At 41.2% G+C, this 15,655-nt stretch overlaps 4 protein-coding genes across 4 annotated transcripts; 2 read left to right on the forward strand and 2 right to left on the reverse strand.

Moving 5' to 3' along the window:
- Positions 1-133: 133 nt before the first annotated feature.
- hdgfl2 (HDGF like 2) lies at positions 134-6,714 on the reverse strand. The gene is made up of 16 exons (XM_073477262.1): positions 6,492-6,714; positions 5,897-5,973; positions 5,237-5,378; positions 4,653-4,871; positions 4,038-4,163; positions 3,883-3,951; positions 3,588-3,768; positions 3,351-3,435; positions 2,936-3,245; positions 2,658-2,791; positions 2,480-2,547; positions 2,212-2,282; positions 2,024-2,125; positions 1,693-1,849; positions 1,475-1,592; positions 134-1,270 (listed from the first exon to the last, which is right to left on the reverse strand). Exons 1-16 carry the CDS (start codon positions 6,561-6,563, stop codon positions 1,171-1,173), a joined length of 2,031 nt encoding a protein of 676 aa, XP_073333363.1. The 5' UTR covers positions 6,564-6,714; the 3' UTR covers positions 134-1,170.
- A 1,000-nt stretch (positions 6,715-7,714) lies between these two features.
- fh (fumarate hydratase) lies at positions 7,715-9,386 on the forward strand. The gene has a single exon (XM_073476127.1). The coding sequence runs from the start codon at positions 7,727-7,729 to the stop codon at positions 9,224-9,226; it is 1,500 nt and encodes a 499-aa protein (XP_073332228.1). The 5' UTR covers positions 7,715-7,726; the 3' UTR covers positions 9,227-9,386.
- Positions 9,387-9,923: 537 nt separating this feature from the next.
- Positions 9,924-12,536, reverse strand: fam32a (family with sequence similarity 32 member A). The gene is made up of 4 exons (XM_073476128.1): positions 12,423-12,536; positions 11,440-11,584; positions 10,376-10,429; positions 9,924-10,162 (listed from the first exon to the last, which is right to left on the reverse strand). The coding sequence occupies exons 1-4, from the start codon at positions 12,494-12,496 to the stop codon at positions 10,094-10,096; spliced, it is 342 nt and encodes a 113-aa protein (XP_073332229.1). The 5' UTR covers positions 12,497-12,536; the 3' UTR covers positions 9,924-10,093.
- Positions 12,537-12,717: 181 nt separating this feature from the next.
- mrpl54 (mitochondrial ribosomal protein L54) lies at positions 12,718-14,486 on the forward strand. The gene is made up of 3 exons (XM_073476661.1): positions 12,718-12,906; positions 13,226-13,382; positions 13,745-14,486. The coding sequence occupies exons 1-3, from the start codon at positions 12,780-12,782 to the stop codon at positions 13,875-13,877; spliced, it is 417 nt and encodes a 138-aa protein (XP_073332762.1). The 5' UTR covers positions 12,718-12,779; the 3' UTR covers positions 13,878-14,486.
- Positions 14,487-15,655: the final 1,169 nt, after the last annotated feature.

The raw sequence follows: 15,655 nt of genomic DNA on the forward strand, positions 1-15,655 counted from the left end.
AAAGAGCAGCAAGGTTGACTATTAACTTGATAATTAAAAAAACCCAATATATTAACTATAAAGTATATTGTGATGCAGTTATTGGTGCAGCAAATGCATTCAAATTTTTAAATACCAAGAAATGAGAAAGAAACCATGCTGAGATTTTTATTCAAGTCTCAACTTAGTGATAGAAATGCTTTACCAATTTACATAGCACTAAAAACACCGGTTGTATTCATGACAGAAGAATGGCAACAAAGGCTGCAGCTACATGAGATCTCAATAGCTTTTAAGGGCAGTTTTCAATCTGTACAGTTATCCCATTTATTATGCAAGTTACTGAAAGCGGACACTATGGGGAGACGAGAGTGCAAGGTGTTAAACTCCGCTGCGACTATTATTTTAGACAAAACTGTAGATGCAAATATTTGCAAACAAGGCTATAAAAAAGTCAGTGGACCTCAGTTGGAAAACAGTTTTAAGTGACTGAATTAATGGCTTTACATTTCAGACTGGATAATTAAAAAAACATACTCAACGTAAAAGACTCACAAATAGTACTTTACCACTCTCACAATGCCATACACACAGACAAGAGGCCTTGGTGATGTTTTGTTGGCTTTGTAAAAAATTAAGCCGACAGATGCAGGGAAGGGGTTGCACAAAACTGGCAAAAATCTAACGTCATGGCTCCATTTCCCCACGAGAATCATCACAGTTACATCTCAAACTAACCCAGCCTAAACTCTGGTTAGAGGTGCTAAAAATCATTCAATATATATAAGGTACGAAAGACCAAAGTGAGAGTTCATGTGGTAGAAAGAACAAAGTAGCCATGAGCAGGGGTACGGGGTGAGGATCCAGGACGGGCCGAGTGTCGTATAAAAGGAAAAGTACATTTCAGAAAACAAAAGGGGGGGCCGCGCGGCGCCACAAGCTATCACACTAATAAGCTTTCCGTTTTGCTGTGATAAATAATGGACCAAACAGTTTGGGCGACAGGGCCTTCTGGTTCGATTTCATGTCATAGTACAAAATGTCCAAAACATCAACATTGACGTAACAGATAACTGTAGGAAGTGCTGGGTGTGTTCTGCAACGTTGTTGTGCCAGGAGCACTGTATGACGTCAAACAAAGAGGCCACCATCTTTAGCACTTGGTCCACTACAGTGGTAGTTAAAGGTCTTTCAGCTTTCTACAGCAGGTGGTTCCGTCTCTGCAGAGATGGAGTTGTCTGCTTCTTCATGTGAGTGAGTGTGTTGCTCAGCCGGGCTGTCAGGATCCGGTCTAAAGAGAAAGTACACCATCAGTCACAACCACCGGTGTGGTTAGAATGGGAGAAATTGCACACATAAGCTTGGTAATGGTTGGCAAATGGTTGACAATGCTTCTGCTTCCAAGGAGGTCCATGTGTTTTTTATTGCACAAGACCTGCTTTCATTTCCTGTCAGTTGCTAAGATACTGTATATTGCATCACGTGGGATGTTCACCTGTTTGGGCTCGAAGCAGCATCGTCATTATTCTCCTCCTGGGAAGGTGATTTTGGTTTTTCTTCAACCTCCATGTCATCTGTCTTCTGTTCCGAGTCCCCATTCACTGGAGTGGAGTCTAGAAAATGCAAATTTAGATCAATATTTATGAAAATACACGCAAAATGGAGGTAATGTTGAAGCCAGGTGAAGGCAAGATCAGTGTCGTGGCATTTTACCTGCGTTTTGTGTCTCCTCATTATTATCTTCTGCGTCCTTGTTCTCCATTTTAGGTTTAGCTGCCGGCTCCGCCTTGCCCACAAAGCGAAGTTTTAACTTGTTGTAGACCTCACTAGCTTTTTCCATGACTGCAGCGCTGGCTTTATACCGCCGAATCTATATTGTCCAAAACATGGGAAAAACCCACATGAAGTAAGTAGAGTTGTGCATCATGTCATGTATATATATTTTTTCCATTATTTTACCTTTGTGTTAATCCTGTCTGAATGCAAGGTGAGTTTCCAGTCATAAAAAATCAAGGTAGCTTTAACAACAGACAAGAAAATGCACCTTTTTCAGTGTGGCAATGACTTCAGCATTCTTATGTAGGATCTGGCTGGTGACAGGCACGGCCTCAAGTTCTGCCAGGGCTTGTAGACACCGCTCTATATCCTAAAAACACACAAATAAATATAAAAAATAGAGTTTTCATGCTGAAACAAAAAACAGAAAGAACCAAGTTCATAGATGTCACTTACTGGGTTGTCCACTTTGAGTGCAAACTTTATATCTGTGTGGAGTTTCTGTAGCTTTTCTTCTGGCGATGGCTCTGCATACGGACACACAAAGTAACAGTAAATATGCTGTAATGAATTTCTCTCTGACGGAAACCATGTACATAACTGATATTTGTGTGAATCTGTCTACCTGCTGCACAGTTTTAGTCTATGCAAATCAGTTTCCAACAGGCAATGATTACTAATCAGCTGCAGTTCTTGTGAAACTGTGAGTATATGAGAGACTGACCCTTTTTCTTTTCCACTTTCTTCTCTGGTGGCCTCTCTGGTTTGCGTCTGGGCTTTTCAGGCTTAGACCTGAGAGAGAGAGAGATGAAGAGGACTCTGTGATCTGTGTACATTAAATATTTATGAAGTTCTTCTAATGAGGTTTGCATACAGAAGTCTGTTCCCTGTTGTGCACTCACCTCGCTCTGGACTTCTCTTCTGATCGTCTGGCTTTCTTCTCTTTGAGCTCTTTCTCCTTTCTTTCTTTTCTCTCCTTCTCTTTCTTTATTCTTGCTTTCTTCTGGTTGTCGGGCTTCTTGGATGATTTCTTCACCTTTTGTTGGGTAAAGCACAAGTAGTTGTATGTATCAACAACACCTTGATTCACCTGTAGTCATTTTACTTTGGATGAAGCGTAATGTAACAGAAGATTTTCTATATAGACAATTAACATATTTTTTTGAGTAAGACACGGTACCTCAGATGGCGGTGGAGAATCTGAGTCCGAGGGTGCAGGGATCGGGGGTGGAGGAGGTTTCTTGGACTTCTTCAATGGATGTTCATCTACACCTTCATCGGAGCTACTGCTGCTGTCACTGTCACTCCCTTTTTTACCCTTATCTTTGTCTTTGTCTTTGTCTTTTTTCTTTTTCTCCTCCTCCTCCTTCTCTCTCTCACGTAACCTGCGGAGTTCCTCTGCCTCCTCTTTTTTCCGACGATCCTCCAGCTCTTTTCTACGTTCCTCATCTCGTTTCTTCCATTCACTGATGGTGTCGGGTTCACTGTCACTGTGAAACAAAAAAGACAAAACAGAGGTCCTGTTAGCAACAATCTTGTGTGCACCCTCACATTACAGTATTTGACAATTGGTATGGTCTTTAGAGCAGCCTTACCTGTCGCTGTCAGAGGATGACGAAGCTGCTCGTTTTGCCGGGGCGGGTTTGGGTTTCCGTGCACGAGGCTTTGGTGCGGGCTTCTCTGTGAATTAAAGAAATAAGCACTGAGCACATTTACATCAGCAAAAGCAGGAGAATGAAATCTCTACTTCAGTATCAAACAAAATTCATCTCCAGGACTTTGGATAAAGCTGAAACTGATTCATCCGATCTTAAACCAGCCTGAACACACACCTTTCTTGCGTGGCTGTGGGCCCTTCCGAGGAGGCGGATCTGAGTCCGAATCAGACTTTGAGCCGGACTGGGATTCAGAGCCTGACAGAGCTGGTCGAGGCTTCTCGTCCTCTGAGTCGCTGACCACTACTTTCTTCTCTGACCCCGATGCCGAGTCTGAGTCCGAGTCAGATGACGCCTTCTGCAACATCACAGAGAAAAAGGGATTTGGACTCGGACATAAAGGAGGAAATCACAAACAGCCATGACAAAATATACTCAAACACTTTAATGTGTGACAAGGCTGATGGGTCACCTTTTTCTTCCCTCTGCCTCCTGCTTTCTTTCCACCTCGGCCACCAGCTTTCTTTTCTGGAGTGAAATCCTGTGGAAGAAAAAAAAAAAGTGTCGCATTCATAGGCTGTTTGGTTTCAGATCACACGCCAATCATGTGTGTGTGTTTGTGATTACCTGGTCACTGTTCTTGCCAGAGTCAGACTCTGATGGTGTGGGTTCTGATTCAGAGGGGGATCCGCTCTCCTCTCCTCCATCTCGGTCGCTGGATGAGCCTCGAGCCTTCTTTGGAGGCGGAGGCCGCTAAAATAGAAAACAAGCATGCAAATAAAAGACTTGAACTTTAACAAGGACATATTTGCAGCTCTTTATCATACACAGACTAGTTGTTTTCCAGCTTAAAAATCTGACCTGACAACTTGAATTAGTCATGGCTCATTATTGCTTTTGTCATTGCTATGACAACTCCTAATAAAAAACAGGAAGCTACCAATAATTAGTGGCCCGTTTTCTCCATCTCCTGTTTTCACTCCTATAAGCAGACAGATTCTCAGTAAATATCTGAGCATTACTAATGCTCAGATATTTATTTGGTTCTGCTGATGGCACCTGGTTGTGTATTGTGCCATCAGCAGCCCTTTTGTACACATAAATGGGACCGTGGATGTCATTTTTTGTTAAGCTCAATAACACAGTTAAATTGTAACCTAATGAGTTAATGTTTTTTTAGCCAAATCACTGAATAGGCTGTTTAGTTTACTTCCAATAACAGTGAAATAAAACAGCAGCTACCTTAGCAGGTGGTGGCTTTCGCTTCACTCCTCCTCCCCTTCCTTGGTCGTCACTCCCAGAATCTGAGTCAACCTCACTTCCCGAGTCTGCTTTCTGAGGCACTGGGGCTTCTTCCTCATCATCATCCTCTTCACTTCCTCCTCCTCCTCCTCCTCCTCCTCCTCCACCACCTCCTCCTCCTCCGGCATTGTTGCCCTCGCTGTCAGATGAGCTGGCTGGCTGCAGACAAACCGTGATAAAAACATTGATACTTGACAGTGGAATCAAACATGGGGCCAGAGATACAGCAAAGGTTCCAGGTCAGAACTGAACAGTACATGTTGTAGTAGGTGAAATATCTTAAACTGCTGGATGCCATAATCGGAAATGCAGTATTTCAATCAAAAGACATGACAAGGCAAGTTCATTTGTATAGCACCTTTCAACAACCAGACAATTCAAATTGCAAGTTCTCAAACAATGGACATACAAATCACATAAAAGTTAACTTTCAAGTCTACATTTAAAGTATCTTTTAAAGTTAGAGGTAATGTTGAATTGCGAATAATTCATGATCTAGGAATTCTGATATCAGGAAAACTTACTACAGGTGGAGCACTGTAGGAGGCATGTGGATTGTTCTGGATCTCCCATAAACCTTCATTGAATCCCTTCCTTTTGTTGGGCTTTCCATAGCGTTCACTGTATTTTTCATAGGCAAAAAGGTCCTTTGCGGCAAGGAATGCACTGTGAAACAAACAAACAGAGAAAAAGTGAACGATTAAACTTAACAAACAAGTTGTTTGCACCACTGACTTGAGACATTAGCACGGCAGACCATGCCACCTAGTGATGGATTAATATACTGCAGGTGCCATCTTGTCAAACAGATGGCGTCTGATGCCAGATCAGACATATCAACACATCTCTCAAAAACATACTGCACAATCAAAGTGATAATCAATGTGAACCTTTCCAAAACAATAAAGGATACTAACAAGCAACAGCATGAGATAAAAGTAGGGATTTGTGTTTCTGTGTTACACCATTCTTCTCAACCATGATCCCATGCTACTGTGGCAAACCGATGACTCAAGGGTTGACATTTGAAGTTAGCACAGTCGATTCAACCATGTATGAGTATTGTGATTAAATTCCCTCCTTTCTCATGGTTAAACAAAAAATGCATAATGCAAATACATTCATTTCGGTTTACACAGGTCTAGTGTCTACTCTAACAACTGATAATACAATACTGTACTCACGTTTCATGTGTCCCAAAGAAGAAAATTGGGATTTTATTAGGAGGTGGTTTCACTGCCCCATCAGCCACATCTTCGATCTGTAAACAAGCAAGATTTTTGAGCAAAAACCACGAACCAAATGACAGACTTCACACAAGTTTTCTTGGACGTGATGGAGCCATGTTTTGGTGTTGGTTACCTCTGGAAAAACAACGTATTGCAGATGTATTTTTAACTGACTGAAATTGTATGGATGTGTGGTGCATGCTATACAGTTTTATAGTGAAAGAGAGGGGGGATTATTTCCTAAAAGATTATTGAGTTATCTCAAACGTCATTTCAAAAATAACAACGTTAGCTTCGCTGCTGTAACGTCTCCATGCAGATTAACGTTAGGCCAGCAGCATCTCGTGCAAATTACGCTGCTCCTACACTGACTGTGGGCCTGAAGCACAGCCTGTCAGCCCAATGATAAATTAAGATATGTATGTGTGTGATAGGTATCCATGTTTGCCAGTGCCGAGGATACACAGAGAAGCTTCTACAGCGTCCCATGCAGAGCAGCTCATCCCCTCCGCCCCTCCGGCTGCTGCTAACGTTAACGTTACTTGCTTACCCTGGCTGGCCAGTGGGGGTACCCCTTCATTTTAGCGAAGACCAGATCTCCAGGCTGGAAGTTGTGTGGCATTGTCCCGCTCCTCTTTGCAGCCTGGATTTAAAAAAGTATTCAGCGTCGTATTCTTTCAGTGTCTCTCTTCGTTTGCTTTTTTTTTTTCAGGTCGACACGAAACCTGGAAACGATGGGGTTAGCTAGCAAGCTAACAGTATACTAACGTTACCGCGAGAAGAGACCGCCGAGCGAAGTTAGCTACGAGACAGAACGCACTTCCGGTGACAGATCTGTGTGCGTCTTCAAAATAAAGCGCTTTCTACTTGATGTGAGGGAAATCGAAATCAAATAATGCCACGATTTCTTTATGGTATAAAAGTTCAGATCACAATAAGTATAAAAGTACAAACTTCAGTAGACTATACATTATTAGGATTAGTTATCTATCTGAAAACAAATTATAAATAACAAATAAATAAATAATTAAATGACTTAATGAATAATTGAATAATTGGATGAATGAATACATAAACAAATAAATCTCAGCTTTCATAAATATAAATTGTGTCTTAATTGTTAAACACTGCATGTGAAATGGACAAACTTTCCCCTGGTAGGTCCCTGACCAGAAGAGGGGTCAAATTATCCATATATGACTTTTTAATCAGCTGCCAGTCTCATCATTGTCAAGGCACATCAACTTCCATATGTCCAAGTGTCATTACAGACATTAACACAAACATTGTGCACTGTCCATTAGATTCAGACAAAAGAGATGCTTTCAGGTGTTACTAACTTATATTCATTCAACTTTATTTGGTTTGTATTAGAGACACTTGTTTTCGAGGCATATCAAATGACCATAAGTGTTTCTGAGCCAATATCACAAAATCCATGTGTAATAAATATAATCTGTATTTCTTAAAAAGTTGTTCTGATGATAAATTACAAGGATATATTTATAAATTACAATTATGTAAAGTTACTGACTTTTATTCTATTAAATAAATTCGCCGTCGTTGTCATACCGGAAATGGAATCGTGCAGCATTGTGAGAACCTTCACTGATCCGGATGAAGCAGCCTGATCGCTTCCACCCGATACGACCATCACAGCGGAAGTCCCGCCTCTCCTGGCTCGCCATTGGCTGGCGTGCCATCAATTTCCTTTTCACCCAATGACAGTATACAATGTGGAAGGCTGCATTGACCTCCCCCCGGATTCACCTCTAACGCACAGCCATGTTTCGCTCTCTGAGAAGTGTTCGGCAGTTTAACTGCAACCTCCTGACTTTACAAAGACTCAGCGTCAACTCTAAACTCCTCATCTGCACGTCCAGAATGGCCAGCTCGGAGTACAGGCTGGAGCGGGACACATTTGGGGAGCTCAAGGTCCCGGCGGACAAGTACTACGGTGCTCAGACCGTCAGATCCACCATGAACTTCAAGATTGGGGGACCAAGTGAGAGAATGCCGATCCAAGTGATCAAGGCCTTTGGTATCCTGAAGAGAGCGGCTGCGGAGGTAAACAAGGACTACGGCCTCGACCCAAAGATAGCAGACGCGATCGTCCAGGCTGCAGATGAGGTTTCAGCTGGTAAACTGGACGATCATTTCCCTCTGGTGGTGTGGCAGACTGGCTCTGGTACTCAGAGCAACATGAACGTCAATGAGGTGATCAGCAACAGAGCTATTGAGATCCTAGGAGGGAAACTAGGCTCCAAGGATCCTGTCCACCCTAACGACCATGTCAATAAGAGTCAGAGCTCCAATGACACCTTCCCCACTGCCATGCACATTGCTGCAGCCACAGAGGTCCACCACGTCCTGCTGCCAGGCCTGCAGACTCTACATGATGCTCTGGCTGCCAAGTGTGAAGAGTTCAAAGATATCATCAAGATTGGCCGCACACACACCCAGGATGCTGTCCCCCTCTCTCTGGGACAGGAGTTCAGCGCCTATGTGCAGCAGGTGAAGTACAGCATTGAGAGAGTGAAGGCTGCCATGCCCAGGGTGTATGAGCTGGCAGCAGGAGGCACAGCGGTGGGCACAGGACTCAACACCCGCATTGGCTTTGCTGAGAAGGTAGCCTCCACTGTGGCCTCCCTCACAGGTCTGCCATTTGTGACAGCTCCCAACAAGTTTGAAGCTCTGGCAGCCCACGATGCTCTGGTGGAGCTGAGCGGGGCACTGAACACGGTGGCTGTCAGCATGATGAAGATCGCCAACGACATCCGCTTCTTGGGGTCAGGACCTCGCTCCGGCCTGGGAGAGCTCATCCTCCCAGAGAACGAACCAGGAAGCAGCATCATGCCAGGCAAGGTGAACCCCACCCAGTGTGAGGCCATGACCATGGTGGCAGCCCAAGTGATGGGGAACCACGTCGCAGTCACCATCGGAGGCAGCAATGGACACTTTGAGCTCAACGTGTTCAAACCAATGATGGTCAAGAACGTGCTGAACTCGGCTCGGCTGCTGGGCGACGCCTCAGTCTCCTTCACCAATAACTGTGTGGTGGGCATCCAGGCCAACAGGGAGAGGATCGACAAGCTCATGAATGAGTCTCTCATGTTGGTCACTGCGCTCAACCCACACATCGGTTATGACAAAGCGGCCACCATCGCCAAGACGGCTCACAAGAAAGGCACCACGCTGAAGGCCATGGCTGTGGAGCTGGGCTACCTGACCGAGGAGCAGTTTGACCAGTGGGTGAAGCCAAGTGAGATGCTGGGGCCAAAGTAAACTCTGACAGCAGAAGAAACACTACAGAACAAAGAAAGAATGCCTTTTCCAGTGTGAGAAAAGACTATTTACATTTAAATCGAAGCGGTTGAACTGTGTGGACAAAACATTCTCTCAGTCCTGAACATCTCGTCTCTTAATAAACAATTTGAGAATCCTTTGCTGTTGTTTGATGCAGCTTCTTACTCTCACTGTGTCTGAAACTCAACAGTACTCCGCCCATTTTGTTGAAACAAACAATTTCAGGACGCCTGACCTATTTCTGTCACATGCACACCTGTAGTATGTAGTTACACCTGTTGCTCGACAATACAAGAATGTTTACCATCAATACAACTTTGTCCTGCAAGCACAAAATGTGTGTATTTGTATACCAACTTGTTGCTTTCGGTGTTAAAGTCTTAAATACTTCTTGACTATAAGTTGGTACCTTCAGGGTAGTCCAGATTCACAATGTGCCATCCCAAATGATTCAGCATGCTGCTGTACCTTGTGTGTTCTGGTTTACAGTTTATGTATACTATGTGCAGAGTTCCCGTTAAATTAAATCTGTATTCATTAAAAAAAGAGTATATTCTGGTTCCTGACATGTTTTTCTTTACAATTTATATCTTGCATACACACTCAGGTTTTAAAATGTGCATTATTGACTGATGTGCTCTGTGGTCAAATCACAAGGATGAAAGCGGCGTCAAAATCAAATTAAAATCCTTTATTGTACACATCAGGAATTACATCGAACAAATAACTGAATTCCAATTAAACAAATTTTAATTGGAAATGTATAAAACTAGCAAATAAAATGTGATGTGCCAAAGTTCTGTACAGGCGGTAAAGAAAACAAGAAAATGAACATTTGCTCCTCTTCTATTTGGTCCAACTGACTTTGGGAATATCATAATGTTCTGTCAGGTTGTCCAGGTGGCGATTGAAATCCTGCAAACAAACAAACCAAACAAGATAAATGAACTATAGCTGGTATTTTTCTGTTCATAAATTATTTCAATGGTCACATTTATTCTACAGGAATTAATGCATGTTTCATTTCAAAAAACAAAATTTAATTTATTTGAAAAAATGTGCTGTTTTACAAGTCTGATCTAACAAAGTTAGACTGTATGGTGCTCTGCCAGGACTGACATGACTTACCTCCACTCTGTGTTTGTGTGTCTTTGAAGCTTTGTTCAAAATCCGCTCCATTTGCTTCAGGGACAGAACGAGACAGAAAAAGAATTAATGTAAAAGAAAAATCACAAAATTCCTGGTAACACCTCATTACCAGTATACTATTAAACACACCCTAAGCTCATTAAAATTCATTCATTGAATGTCAGTGACAACAACATCTGTTGGCAATAAATCACTTGATAAAAATGCCATCAAACTGTTGCAACTGCCTGCTGTAGCTTTAAATATTCAAACACACAATGGCTGTGCGTTATTTTTCAACATTATCCCGTGTTTTTGAGCAGTAGACATGTTGATCAGCTTACTCATGAGGAGAGAACACCATGTCCATGTAATGAACATGGTGTCCTCTATGAACTATGTGTCCGCTGAACTATGTGTATTTTCCACAGTGCATTATGTTGCAATATTCACTGTTTCAGGTAATGACCTTCGTCCTTTGAGTAGAAAAGGGCTGATAAATGACATAATATGATGTTAAGACTAATAAACTGGGACTATGAAACATCTTTACTACACTACAAGGTTAATGAAGTTTTTTTATATAATATATATATATATATATATATATATATTTGAAAAAAGTTGCCTATCTCTCTCATTGTTATTTTGAATATTATAAGCTTTTTGGTTGAACATTAAAGTTGAAACAGCACATCTGTTAATAATCTACAACCCACCCACATACGGATAATTTGGTGTTTTAGCTATGAAGCTAAATGACTAGAATCTTAATTTGTCATGTTTTATATCTAGAAAGTTTCCGATCCAAAAGGTCTATTGAACTTGTTCTGTGTTTAGTTGGGGATGTTTGTTTTTACAACAACACCTCTGTGTGCTTCCGGTGACTGGTGCCAAAAGGTTCGCTGATTGCTGAACTGTGTCAGAGTATGGACCCTTAAACAAGCACGGCAATATGGCTGATAGTTCAATAAGTCATTTCTGCTAATTCAATTTCTACAGCCTATTACATGCTTTGGCCTCAAACTCTTGCAGCTCTTTGGTGCTGGAGAACTATAACTTACCCTCTTCTCTTGCATCTTGTCAAAAGCAACTTGTGCCGGTGTCCTTTTGTCAACATATGCTTTCTGAGTGTTCACCTCCTCATCGTTTTGACTGGTCACGACCTGCTCCAAGCGATGCTTACTGTCTTTGTCCTTCTTCTTCTTCCTGAAAATAAAAATAAAGATATGTAACGCCCAGTTAATTTAGCAGTGGCTTTCCAGGTCAACCACAACCATCAACAGGCAAGGAAACAGAAAGAGGATGCTTGCAATTGCACACGATCAGATGCAGGCAATTAAAAACTGTTCTGGGAATTTCTTGGAATGCCAAACTGATTGGCACTGATTACCAATCATGCGTGTTAGTCCTATTGAACAAGTGCCCTAGTGTCTATAGTTATGAATTTATGTTATCAAGACGTCTATGTTGTGGACTTGTGGAAAAACATGTATTTTCCATTGTTATATCATACAATTTAAAATGAGATTTACATGCTGAGATTGTGTCTACATCCTGTGTGTATATAATTTAAATAATTCAAAATGAGATTTACATGCTGAGATTGTGTCTATGTCCTGTGTATATATAATTTAAATAATTTAAAATGAGATTTAAATGGGAGATCGTGACTATATCTCATGTAAGCTGTAGTTGCTTTAATGTAGCTAGCTCAGACTAAGCTGCCTTAACTAGCTAATGTTTTTAGCCACATGTAGCACTCCATAATACCACCGTATTGACAGCAGTGTCTAAGTCACATATGAGACCAGTACAGTTTAACTGTACAATGCTATTTTCACAGTGAATGTGCACGAATATTACTTGGTTATATTTACTGAATCTTCGTACCCGCGATCGTAAGATTGTTTTTCTATTAGCAAACACGCTAACAATAGCCTCGCCTAAAATAGCAGGCGCTTTTTTTTTTTATCAGTTGCGACTGTGTCTTAAAACATTTGCGTCGTGTCTGCCAAAACATATTACTCAAAGCCACAAAACTTACTTTTTCCCAGCAGAAATGCTCCCTAAACCTTTTATTTTCAGGGCTCCCTTCTGGGCCTTGTCGTACTCAGCCATGTTTTCGAGAAGCTCTCCCCTCGTCTTCTTCTGGTTTGTTATTATACCACCTGACACGAGTGCGACAGTGCTGCCACCTGCCGGACGAAAGTGAGACGACACGATCCCGCTAGCTACCCATGCTAGCTCCTTGTCCGAGTCGTGTTGCAGTGTGTCCTCCCGTCCAGAGAGGGGCAGTAGATTATTTTCACCGAGGCAAAGACGAAGCAGAAAACGGAAGTGGAAGGAACTATGAAAGTCAAACTGTAGCATGGTGTGCTGCTAACATAACGTTACAGTAAAAATGTCAGGATACAGTTTATTTAGGATCGTCACGTTAACCAGAAGCATCACAAACAACGCTGCCACGTCGCTGTGCAGGACGAACACGTTAAACAGAACACAGACATGCGGATATGCGAAGAAAGTTGGTGAGTAAAGAGGACATCTACCATCTCTGCTCATTTAAATATGGCTCTGTTGTAAATATGTTGAGCTAACACGTTTATTTATCCACACTGTATGTAATTAAGAGTGGGAAATAAACGGTGGATAATTGTTTGATTGACACAAATAGGATTGTTTTTCTATTATTTGTATAACCATTCATAGTTTTGCCATCAAGTCATTACTATTAACACAATGTCAGTGGCTTCTTTTCTATTTCCATTCAACTCATGCCCCTGGTCACAATCAACGCGTCACTATAGTGATGTAAACATTGCAAATATCTCTTTCCGTGCTTCGCAGTGGCCAAAGGGAAAAGCAAAGGCATGATGAAAGAAGAGGTGAAAGGTCCAGAAGTGTGTAAAGACCCTGTCAGACTTACTTCTTATGCAGTGGGGGCCAACATCTTGAAGCAAGGAGAAGACCCTCAGCTGAAGCCTCCTGACCAATATCCAGAGTGGTGAGTATTTATTTATTATTTATTTATTACTTTCTGTCATCTTGATTTAGAATAAACTCCTTCTGTATTTTGTCAAATTTCTTTTCCTCCTTCTCAATTTATTTTCTGAAGTAAATGTACCTACTGTAGCAGAAAACTATGCACATCTTTTCCCAAATCAGAGTTGTTTCTGTACGTCAGTAAAGCTAAAACTGTTCAGGCATTACATGCTGTCTGTCGCTATTACTTTTTTTTTTTATGGGTGAAAAAGGCTTTTCATGTGTATAAGAATCAACTTATTTAATTACAAACTCTGTATGTCTAAACATACTTGGCCAGAAATGCTGATTCTTTTCACTCATCTAATTTTATCATTCACTCAGGTTGTTCCAGTTGGATTTGGGAGGGCCCAAAAAGCTGCAGGAGCTGGACCCGGACAGCTGGAAATATTGGAAACGTCTGAGGAAGGACAGCATTTGGCGTTTCAACAAAATTCATAAAGGGAAGAAGATGTAGGCCTTCACTGGACTGACAGAGGGCTTCTTCCTGTAAACTGGGTCGCTTCAGACACCGTGTTCGGAATTACCTGATGTGGTTTATGTCAGAGCTAGAGTTCAGCTTCCTGATTGAAATGTCAATTGACCAACTCTTTGCCTCTTCCAGCGTGTTGTTTGGAATCATGCATCACATTCAGTGGGCATCTGGTGATGATACTTGAAAACTGTAAGAGAGTTCATCATTGGTTATGTTAAAAATGGATAATGGTAAGACCCAACACTCGAAGTGTAATGGATTCCAACACGCAACCAGAGTAAGGCATCAAAAGTGAAACAGTCAGCAAAAAATTAACATATAAGCTCAAGACAGACAGACAGACTCTTGACCTTAGGAACAGTGCTTGTTCTGAGCTATCAATTGTATCACACAGTCTCCTTCAGCAGATGGCATCATAAAATGTTAGACATTTGAATTTCAGTGATATAAAGTTCTATAGTGTTGTTTTAGGGATACTGCATTGCATTGAGTTAATTTATACATGTATGTGTGAAATGGCCTGTTGACACAAATCACTTTTTCACTGTTTGTTTGTTTTTTGCAGACTCATAAATAAATACAGTACATGAATATCCTGCTGATGTTTTGCCTTTTATTCTGGTATAATGCCTCATAGTAAGGCTGCACATTAAATCTAAATATTATCATAATCACAATATGGCCAAGTGCAATATCCAATTTAAATAGTAATGAAGTACTGTGGTGCTGCAGAGGCGCCCTGGCCAACAAATCTTGTTTTCCCGATATAAGAAAAAACATGTTTGTTTGGTACAGACCCCAAGAAATGTCACATCATGATTTTAAGTCTTTGCCAGTGAAAATGAAAATTGCAATGCATAAATGAGCTTTCCCACTAATCGTGAATTATATCACAATCTTAAAATATGTCAAAAATAATCGGTAAAAGTCAAGACTTGAGACTTGACTTCAGTTTAGTTTTTTGATGTCTGGCTGTCAGTATTTTACTCTTTAAAAGTGATGGAGAGGGAATATTTTTGCTTGAGTTGAAATTAAAGTTTTTCTAAAATTGTTTTCTTTGTTTGATTTTACTCTTTATCTTATTGCATCTCAGTAAACAAATTCTATTCTTTGTCATACTTTTTGAACAGGTTGATAAATTGGTCAATAATATTATTTGACAAGCAGACCTACTAATGCTTTTCTCTTTATAACAACCGGGTGCTGGGGATTAGACTGACTTCTTGGGTAGAAATAAAGTGACTTGACAAAGGACTTGACTTAAAGGTGCAATATGTAAAAATTTCAGTTTGAAAAAAGAAACATTTACTAAACTTGCCAACAGAATGTGAAGAAGTGTAAATGAACTTTGTAAACTGTTTTTGTTATTTTCTGTGTGAGAGGGACCCCTCCTCTGTGGCTCTTCCTGTCCGTTTCATCGTTTTTCCCCTTTAAAGTGTTTTTTTTTCAATATGGCAAGTTTTTCCTCACTTGAATCGAGGGTCTAAGGACAGAGGATGTCGTTCACCGTACAGATTGTAAAGCCCACTGAGGCAATGTGATTGTAATTTTGGGCTATATAATTGAAATTGTTTTGATTTGATTTGATTTGATTTGATTTGATTTGATTTGATTTGAGTCGGCTCTATGGGCCGCACAATGTGGAAGCTATGCGGAAGAACGCCGGCCGGAGCATGGCCGGAAGTCGATCGTTTTTGGCGTCATGCGCCACTGAACATGGTCTATTGTCGTTTTCTCTTCTGTTACAACTATTTCTGGCG

This window comes from Pagrus major, chromosome 11 (genome assembly GCF_040436345.1).
Source record: "Pagrus major chromosome 11, Pma_NU_1.0".
Taxonomy (NCBI): domain Eukaryota; kingdom Metazoa; phylum Chordata; class Actinopteri; order Spariformes; family Sparidae; genus Pagrus; species Pagrus major.

Bases quoted from the DNA above. Each gene is read 5' to 3' on its own strand.
- hdgfl2 (XM_073477262.1), bottom strand. From the start codon at position 6,563: ATGCCACACAACTTCCAGCCTGGAGATCTGGTCTTCGCTAAAATGAAG. The intron at 4,872-5,236 runs GTAAGTTTTCCT...GTTTGTCTGCAG, and splicing joins CCTACAGTGCTCCACCTGTA to CCAGCCAGCTCATCTGACAG. The intron at 1,850-2,023 runs GTGCATTTTCTT...TGGACAATATAG, and splicing joins TCATTGCCACACTGAAAAAG to ATTCGGCGGTATAAAGCCAG.
- fh (XM_073476127.1), top strand. From the start codon at position 7,727: ATGTTTCGCTCTCTGAGAAGTGTTCGGCAGTTTAACTGCAACCTCCTG.
- fam32a (XM_073476128.1), bottom strand. From the start codon at position 12,496: ATGGCTGAGTACGACAAGGCCCAGAAGGGAGCCCTGAAAATAAAAGGT. The intron at 11,585-12,422 runs GTAAGTTTTGTG...TTTTATTTTCAG, and splicing joins AGCATTTCTGCTGGGAAAAA to GAAGAAGAAGAAGGACAAAG. The intron at 10,163-10,375 runs GTAAGTCATGTC...GTTTGTTTGCAG, and splicing joins CACACAAACACAGAGTGGAG to GATTTCAATCGCCACCTGGA.
- mrpl54 (XM_073476661.1), top strand. From the start codon at position 12,780: ATGTCAGGATACAGTTTATTTAGGATCGTCACGTTAACCAGAAGCATC. The intron at 12,907-13,225 runs GTGAGTAAAGAG...CGTGCTTCGCAG, and splicing joins CGGATATGCGAAGAAAGTTG to TGGCCAAAGGGAAAAGCAAA. The intron at 13,383-13,744 runs GTGAGTATTTAT...TCATTCACTCAG, and splicing joins CCTGACCAATATCCAGAGTG to GTTGTTCCAGTTGGATTTGG.